This window comes from Ailuropoda melanoleuca, chromosome 1 (genome assembly GCF_002007445.2).
Source record: "Ailuropoda melanoleuca isolate Jingjing chromosome 1, ASM200744v2, whole genome shotgun sequence".
In the NCBI taxonomy this organism is placed as follows: Eukaryota; Metazoa; Chordata; class Mammalia; order Carnivora; family Ursidae; genus Ailuropoda; species Ailuropoda melanoleuca.
The window spans coordinates 162,473,960-162,483,718 of NC_048218.1; the positions used below are offsets into that span (position 1 = coordinate 162,473,960).

The 9,759-nt window shown below is 36.4% G+C and overlaps 1 protein-coding gene and 1 pseudogene across 5 annotated transcripts in view; both read left to right on the top strand.

Moving 5' to 3' along the window:
* Positions 1 to 7,981, top strand: part of MPP6 (membrane palmitoylated protein 6) — a 109,479-nt gene extending 101,498 nt beyond the window's left edge. For all 5 annotated transcript variants that reach the window (XM_034669285.1, XM_034669284.1, XM_034669297.1 and 2 more), the window contains 2 exons: positions 418 to 546; positions 7,763 to 7,981. In XM_034669285.1, the coding sequence (XP_034525176.1) occupies positions 418 to 546; positions 7,763 to 7,939 (306 nt within the window). In that variant the 3' untranslated portion in view covers positions 7,940 to 7,981. The remainder of the gene's footprint in view (positions 1 to 417; positions 547 to 7,762) is intronic.
* LOC109489480 lies at positions 6,287 to 7,748 on the top strand (annotated as a pseudogene).
* Positions 7,982 to 9,759: the final 1,778 nt, after the last annotated feature.

A 9,759-nucleotide genomic window follows, 5' to 3' on the forward strand; every position in this document is an offset into this window, starting at 1 on the left:
GTTTTTAGTTCTTTGTAATTGCTGCCTAGTGTTTTACAGTACAAGTGTATATTAATTTATATAACCACTCTCAACAGACACAGATTATTTCTGCTTTTTCAATATTAACAGAATTCTACAAGTAACATAGAAAGCATTTACATCATTCTTGATGATTTTTGGATCATTAAGTTCAGTACTTTCCTTCGTTCAAGAGGATTAAAGGGTAGTATGACTGAGGTCAGACCACAGTTAATGAATCACTATTTTAGGAAAGTACTGTATGTAATCAAAAGGATAGAAGGGGGCAAGTATTATATCCTTCATCCTTGGTGAGAGGGCAGACTTTGATTAGTTAGCATTTATTATAAATTAAAGGGTAACATAATTCAAATTCTAATCCCATATAAATTGGTTTGCAACTGTTCTTCCACACAGGCCCTGAAAGTGCTGAGGACATCCGAGTTCATGCCCTATGTTGTATTTATTGCTGCTCCAGAGCTAGAGACATTACGTGCCATGCACAAGGCAGTGGTGGATGCTGGTATCACTACTAAGCTTTTGACGGTGAGTTCTTTTCAGGCTAACGATATTATTTTACTCCTAAGATTTTTTTTTTCTTTTGGGCTTGTTTAATTCTAGTCATATTTACGAAATGGATACACTGTATGATGTATTACAGAATAAAAATTCATTCATGAGATGTAGCTAGGATTTGGAACAGTATGGCCTTTAAAAATCATTGTTCGCTTTATTTATTTTAAAACACGAGTTTAGGGGTGCTTGGGTGGTTCAGTTGGTTAAGCATTTGCCTTTGGCTCAGCTTGTATTTTTAGGGTCCTGGGATCAAGCACCACGTCAGGGTCTCTGCTCAGCAGGGAGTGCTCTCCCTCTCTTCTCTTTCTCTCAAATAAATAAATAAATAAAAATCTTAAAACACACACACAGGTTTATTCCCCTGCTACAAATAAAATGGAGCAGTATTAAAATATGCCTATTAATCCAACTCTCATTTTGCCGGTGAGGAAATTGGGCTCCAAGACCATTAACAAGCATATTCATTATAAGGTTTACTACTGGTAGTTAGTTCTGACTTTTAGTTTCTGTTACATGTTTCCCCTTGTTCTTCCTCTCTTCGTATTATGGGAAATTTAAAATACATACGAAAGAGGAAAAAAATGAACTCCCATATTCCCATCACCTAGGTTCAGTAATGTATAGCCATTTCTGTTTCAATTAGACTTCACTTCCTCCCTGACTTGAATTATTTTAAAGCAAATCTTTGATATGTCAACTGTAAATATTTCATTATCTATCTCTAAAAGATAAACGACTTTTTAAACATAACCATAACACCATTAACACAAAAACATTAATAAGAGCAACTTCTTAGTGTCATCAGTATACCACCTATATTTGAATTTCTCCCAGATTTATAATTTTTTTTTTACAGTTGATTTGTTTAACTCGGATCCATATAAGATCAACATATTGCATTCACTTGATACCTTCTAAATTTCTTCCCCCCCCCAGCTTAATTGAGGATAATTGACCTATAATAGACTGTACATACTGAAAGTGTACAACTTGGTAAGTCTGGGCATATGTATACACCCATAAAGCCATCACAGCAGGATAATAGACATGTCCATCACCTCCAAGGGTGTCCTTGTGCCCTTTCAGGATCCCTCCCTCCCACTGCATCTTCTATCTACTCTGTTTCTGATAAACCTTGAAATCACATAGTGTTAATCCTCTTTGTTCTCTTTCAGGTTTCTCCATGTCTCTATTTAACTTTTTGACTATCTGAAACACAGTTGTAATAAGTGCTTTCATGTCATCAAGTACTAATTCTGACATTTGTGTTAGTTCTGGATCAGTTTTGACTTGAATGACTTTTCTCCTCACATTGGCCATATTTTCTGCTTCTTTTCCTAGTAATTTATTATTGTTTGCCAGACACTGTGAGCTTTGTTCTAGGATGTACTTTTTGGGAAATAGTTTGTTCCTTTCAGGTGTTACTTTTAAAATGTGTTAGGTAAGACCAGAACAGTTCTTAATCTGGGGGCAATTATTTTCCACTCCTTGGCAAGACCATTTGAGGACTCTTCCAAATGGCATGTGCGTCAAGGTTTTCTGTTCTTCCTGGTGAGAAGAGGTCCTGTTCCTGGCTCAGGTCAAATACTTCTCATTTTTTCTGGTGGTTCTCTGGTGGCCTCAGGTAGGTTTACACTGCCCTGATTGGTATACAGCTATAAGCTGGAAGAGGGGACCATTTGCAAGTCTCTGAAGTTCTCTCTCCATGCTGCTATTCTGTTCAGGTATTCTGTCCTGTGAACTCTTGCCACCTTGGTCTCTCTGGGCTCTCAGCTCTGTCCCATCTTGGAATGTTGGGTAGGCTCCTTCTGGGCTCCACCTTGTGTATTGCAGCCTAGAAGGTCTTTTAAGACAATAAGCTGGAGTAGTTGTAGGGGTCACTTCGTTTGTTTCCTGTTTCTGCAAGATATCAGTCTTTTGTTGCCTCACGCACAAGGTCTTAAAAACTGTTGTTCCATGCATCTTGTCTGTTTTCATTGTCAGGTAGGAGGGTTAGTCTGATGTCTATTACTACATCTTAGCTGGAAGCAAACATCCATTTACTTTTTCTAATCTGTAAATTCTCACTCCCCACTTCCCGTCTTGTAACTTTCTAATTTAGTTGTTCAATGGGTTAGAGCGCCTGGGTGGCTCAGTTGGTTAAGGATTCAACTCTTGATTTGGGCTCAGATCATGATCTCAGGGTTGAGGGATCAAGCTCCTGCTCTAACAACAACAAAAAAAGTTGGGTCAGTTATCCTATAGAGTGCTTCAAAGTCTAGATTTTACCAGTTTTGTCCCCATTGTGTCATTTCTCTCTATTCCCTGTGAACTAATAGAAGCTTGGACAGATATAAGTTTACTTTTCCCCCCAAGAATGAATAATAACTGATACTTCTTGTCTTGTTACATTATGAGTTATATGAAAGGCTCTCTCTTTTTTGTGATAAGATCAATCAGTGGGTTCAGATGTTGTGAGCCTGATCTGTAAAGTTCTCCAGTAGCTTTTTGCCTAGTGATTTTGGCAAGTTTTATTCATCTTTGCCTGGATCACTTATGTTTTAGGGATTGTAAAATGATAACACTCAAGTTTGTCCTTCTTTCTGAATTTATAAACTAGAGTTCTTCTAAGAAATAACCTTTCCTCATCAACTAGTTGATTACTCTGAAGTAGAGTTCTTAGAGGAAAGTCAGGGTATATGCTGATACTTTCCTTTTGTTGGGTCAGTTTTCAGAATAATGGATTTGTTCTGAGAGCCCCCAGAAGCAACAGGTGATCAAATAAGTTTTGTTTTCTTTGTTTTTTAGTTTTGTTATGAGACCTGATGTGAGTTTTTGATGTGGTTACTCTATTACAGTTATTCTTATTGGTGCTCAGATTGTCCCATTTTGACCAATAGGAGGTTATTCAAGTTGGCCCTTGTGACCTTATTTCATGAGCCCAATAGTCTCAGCTTCCTTGCTATCTGGTATGACAGATGTTCCAGGCTCCTCTTGTACATTTTTTTTTTTAAGATTTTATTTATTTATTTGACAGAGATAGAGACAGCCAACGAGAAAGGGAACACAAGCAGGGGGAGTGGGAGAGGAAGAAGCAGGCTCATAGCAAGAGCCTGATGTGGGGCTCGGATCCCAGAACACCGGGATCACGCCCTGAGCCGAAGGCAGGCGCTTAACCGCTGTGCCACCCAGGCGCCCCCCTCTTGTACATTTTCTGTTCTAGGCCAGGTATCAGCTGTTTTTTCAAAAGCTCTGGTTCCTTTTAGAGTAAAAGGTATTTTAAGACCATAGTGCTAGGGGTGCACATTGTCCCAAGAATGATCATTTTTTCTAGCTCTACCTTTCAGGTAGACAGAGCTAGGATATATATTTTCTGTTGTATGTATGAAGGAAACCATATCATGAATTCATATTGCTATGTCCCATTCAGATTCAGAACTACAAGGTTTTTAATCTCTTTTATCTCCATTCTGAGTACTGAGTATCCTAGTTCTCAAAAACACTGGGAATGTTAGACTTAGAATATTGCTCATTTGCTTTATCCCACAGTACACACACGACAGCCTGAGAATAAGTACACCAACACTACCAGGTGTGATTACCATGAACTAGTTTTTTGGTGGGTTGTGGTTTTTTTTTGTTTTTGGTGGTGGTGGTGGTGGTGGTGTTGGGTTTTTTGTTTTTTTTTTTTGTCCTTAAGGTTTATCTCACTGAGTATATGCAGTCAAATGGCTGTGTTTTAAAGTCTGTTGGAATACTTCCTCTCTGTGTACTTAGTTTAGTTACTACTCTTTTTGATGTTTAAATTGGCCCAAGTTTAGCTTGCAGGAATATTCAGTTTGTCTTCTCAGTTTTTTTAACTTAACCCCAATAATCTTTGATGACTCTTTTTTTTCCCAGCTAGATAAGCTATTCCAGGATTTCTTACATATTTCTTGGACCAGACCTGGAGCCAGCCATCCAAAAAAACCTGGTTCCTTTTTGTGGGAAATGGTATTTAGAGACAATATAGGTGCTGAAGTTGTGTTCTCAACTTAGTTGCTCCTTGTTTCCAGGTTTTTCAGTGGCCAGATGTAGGAAATACATTTTTCTTTTTTAGAAAACACACATCATTTGTTCAGTTTGATAATTCCAGTTTAAACTTTCCATTATTTTGCTTAACTTCTTTGACTCTGTATTTGTCTTTTTTCTTATGCTGAAAATCTTGGTTCCTGATGACATTAATATAATTTCTTACTTTACATATATAAACTAAGAACCCACTCTATATATAATTTCTGAGTAACAGTATCAATATTGATGTCACCAGTATGATTATTGAAAACTTTTAAGTTTCAGGCTTTTAAAAAATTGTTCCTAAGATATATCCCACTGGGTGTTATTTTATTTTGAAGTTACTGAAATAACTCCTTTCTGCGTGATTAAACCATCAACTTGAAAAACAGGTTTGTTTCATTTTGCTTTCGATTTTTAGGTATTGTTGTTGTTTTTATTTGAATTTAATTTTGTTGTATAATTCTATACATTGCATAGTTCTAAAGTAAATCTTAACAGGAAAATCTAGTTTTTCTCTGACCTTTCCACTCCCACCTACATAGGTCGTCATTTTCACGATTTTTTTAAATATAAGCAAGTATGTATGTGTATCCTCCCTTCCTCATTTCTTACATAAAAAGTAGCCTATTATATTCAGTAGTCTGCCTGCATTTTCTGCTTACCAGTATATTTAGAGATTCTCTATGGCCATATATAGAGATTCTTTATTCTTTTTTCCATCTGTATGGTGTACTCCACTATTGTTACAGGATGGTCATTGTCAAAAAAAATTTTCTTAAATGAAGCAGATTGCTAATGACTGTAATAGGTAAGAATTGTTTTCAAGTTGAATTGAGGCTGTTTGCACATCTATCACAAAAGATATTTTAGTTGTTTCAAACTGACTTAGAGACGTCAGTGAAAATATTAACTGAAATGTAAGTGTTAGTGTCCCTCAGGCCTAGTTTGGAACTCTTTTCTTTTTCTACACTTCTGTGTTTTCACCAAATTCATTATCTTATGTACCACTGTTACACTGATTATTCCTAGTTCGTGAATAGGTAACCCAGAATTCAGAGCTCCGACTTGCATAACCCATCGCTACTTAGCTTACATCTGCACTTGGATGTCTCCCAAGACATCTTAAACTTGACATGTACAAAGTAGAATATTGTGTTCTCCCCCCTCAAAAAATTGTGCTCTCCCTACTCCCACTCCCCAACTCTGAATTTTCTACAACTTCTTCCTTCTACATTTTGATTTATTCAGCCATTCATTCATTCATTCATCACTTTTCACGTTCAGCCCATCAGCTAGTCTTGATGATTTTATCACCAAAATATATTTCCAGTCTGCCATTATTTCCATCTCCTCTTTTTCCATCACAAGCCAGCAATGTCTTTCTGTTGCATGTGAGTTCTCCACAACCTAGCTCGTACTCATCTCAAGATATCATCTCTGCCCTCAGTCCCTCTATCCATCCTGGTCTTTCAGTATCTTAAAACACATCAAGGTCATTTCCCTCCCAGATTTTGAATTGGTGTTTCCTCTGCCTCGAATGCTTTTCCCCCCACTATAGTTCGCAGTTTAAATGTCATTTAATACTCAGTATCTTTGTAATCACTCTATCTAAAATAGAATTCTCAAAATTCTTTGTTCTGGTTGGTTTCTTTTATAGTACTCATTACAACTTGGAAGTTTTTGTGTTTATTTGCCCTTAGTCTGTCTCTTCTCTGGAGGGTAGGAACGCACTCTGTCTTTCTTATTCATTGTTTTATCCACAGATGATGAAACATAGTAGACACTTTAATAGGAATCAATAAATATTTGAAGAACACGTAGAAATACTGTGAAATTTCAAAACAGTTGCAATTTAATGAAAAGCTTTACTTGGTCATGCAGAACCTTTTACTTATTCATTCCCTACATCATTCCAAAATGACTAGAAATATTATACAAGATATAAACAATGCTAGCTAAAGAAATAAATATGTGTATGTATGTTGTTGGGGGTAGGGAGCATGTAGTTAGTCTTCAAAATATATTTCTAATATTCTCTTTCCTAGAGATAAGCAGCAGATTTGGCTTTGAGCTTAATAGGCACTGCAAAATGGTTTCCATGGTCTCAGAGCCCATAAGATAAAAATCTTTTGAGCTCTTTCCACAGTCTTTCTGTGCCGCCATAATGGTACACATGAATGTCTTGGCAGATGCTCTCAAGAACATTAACACTCCTGGGGCGCCTGGGTGGCACAGCGGTTAAGCGTCTGCCTTCGGCTCAGGGCGTGATCCCGTCATTATGGGATCGAGCCCCACATGGCTCCTACGCTATGAGCCTGCTTCGTCCTCTCCCACTCCCCCTGCTTGTGTTCCCTCTCTCACTGGCTGTCTCTATCTCTGTTGAATAAATAAATAAAATCTTTAAAAAAAAAAAAAAAGCATTAACACTCCTGAAAGGAGAGGCAAATGCCAGGTTCCATGCTCCAAAGTCATTAACCAGTTTCTAACTGTTATGATGAAGCACAGTTACATTGGCGAATTTGAAATCATTGATGATCACAGAGCTGGGAAAATTGTTGTGAACCTCATAAGCAGGTTAAACAAGTGTGGAGTGTTCAGCCCAGATTTGATATACAACTCAAAGATCTAAAAAATGGCAGAATAATCTGCTCCTGTCCCACCAGTTTGGTTTCATTGTACTGACAACCTCAGCTGGCATCATGGACCATGAAGAAGCAAGACAAAAACGCACAGAAGGGAACATCCTGGGATTCTTTTTCTAGGGATGTAATCCATACATGCAAATTAAAAAAAAATCATTTGAAAAGAATGATATAGTTGGGCTGGAAACCTGCAATAATTCTTTTATTACCTTAGATTTCACCTTGAGATTATTGTCAGCAGTTGTTTAATTAGGAATCTTATCCTAAGATCAATGAAAACAGAAGATAGAGAATACTTATAAAGCAAACATGATCACTGCTGGAAAGACTAGAATATGAACAGGTGGTAATGTCTGTTTTAACACTATATAGATTAGATTTTGAGCATTAATATCAGAATCAACATAAAAGTCCCAATGTTCTTATTTCTTATGTTCACTTTGAATCGGTGTTTGAGCAAGTAAATACACATTATGATAAAAACATTTCCTTTTAACACTCTTTGACAGGACTCTGACTTGAAGAAAACAGTGGATGAAAGTGCACGGATTCAAAGAGCATACAACCACTATTTTGATTTGATCATCATAAACGACAATCTAGACAAAGCCTTTGAGAAGCTACAAACTGCCATAGAGAAGCTGAGAATGGAGCCACAGTGGGTCCCAATCAGCTGGGTTTACTGATGATTCAATAAGGTTCATAATGGAAATAAAACTTTTTAAAAGTGACTGCAACAAATAAGCCTTCTACTGAGAAAATACATGCACAGATAGAAGATATCTGCCAAGTTCAGGCATTTTTATTGTGTAGATTGAAATACCAGTACACTATTCTGAATTTTTATATAAAATGTGGTTGGGAAGGTGTACTAATATATAATTTATCTTAATTTTTCTAACTTTTTATGGATAATCTTTCTATTCATACCACATAAAGAAATGCGTTGAAGCATTTTGTATATGTTTTGATTTAGTACCCTTGCCTTTTTCATCAAAGGAATTTTCAAATCCTTCATTCTCACATTGGTCTCCCATTTTCACTGTGATAATGAATACTTGAAATAGTTTTGTAAAGCTGTCCTTTAGTTCAGTATTTAACGAGTGAAGAATCAGTTACTCTTTATTAGGAGAAAATAATAAGTTATTGGCCTTCTTTCCTAATATAAGTTCTTACAGAAGCAGAACTGTAATGTCCATACGTTCCAAGTCTGATATCAGAAGTCCACTCAACACTACATGGTTTCATTATTTCAGAGATAGATGGCTATCCATTATAAATTAAGCAGATACATTGGTTTTTTTTCCCCTTCATTTCCATCTTGAGGGAAAAAGTGAAGAGCAATACTTTGCACTCTCATTTGTTGCCATGACAGGCTGATGCTAAGTGAACGTGTACACAGCAAGCAAGGCCGTGCAGGCTTAGAGGGTGCCTTATCCTGTAACACATAACACAGCAAAATGACACAAAAAGTTGATTTTCACATGTAGAAATTTGACAAAAATGAACCTACTGCTTTCGACAGTTTTTTATTAGGATATGGTCAGCAAATGTATCATGCCTTTGCAAATTCCTGTGATGCTTTAAAATGCCTCTAAGTTTGCAAGTGGGGGATTTTGTGAACAATTGGCGTGCTTTTTGAAGTGTAATGTAATTGTTAGAATATATGTTGAATCTGTTGTGTTGAGAACCAAATCTATTGAACAACTTATGAGATTTGGAAATAACTGTCAGCTGTCTTATCTATTATATATAAAGTATACATTATATAATATGTATATATTTTTTTACATTTCTGTTAGGAAATGCACTTTTTTGTTTAATAAGTAGGAAAACAGCTCTCTTTTAGACGCGTAAACATGTTCAGATTTTTAAAATTCATCTCAGTTAATATCTTCCTTTAGGATTCTTGGATGGTATAAATTCTTCCTCAAACATATTCAGAGATGTAGCTCATCATGAAACTAAGTTAGCCATGTTTTATATTGCTGCCAGCTCTTCACAGGAGCAGTATTCACACCTACAGGGTTAGGTGCTTGTGGTCATCTTTGTCCATGGTAGGCATCAGGCACCTGGCTGTTGAACTTGTTTTCTCCTCAGCAAAGCTGTCACATGGAACGCCAGCCAGGAGGACTTAGAGGGAAGAGAAAATACATGGCAATAAGCAGTTAAGCACACATTGCTTTGAATCTTCTTCACAATGAAACAAAACATCCAAGTTGCTGTATTGTTAAGATTGGAAATGTATAGGTATTTTTTTTTATTCTAGAGTTTCATATCCAGAACACAAATTCATGTTCTTTGTCCTAAGATTGGGAATTAGTGGTAAAATGGATCATACCCTTTTAATAAGTTTGGTAATTTTTAAACCACAAATATTTACATCAAATTCTCGGCTTCTCAAAGCAACCTGAATCAAAGCACAGTGTTGAGGTAAGGTCTTAAGATTTAGTGTTTCAACACACTTAATTTTTTTTTTCTTTTTTTTTTTTTTAAGATTTTATTT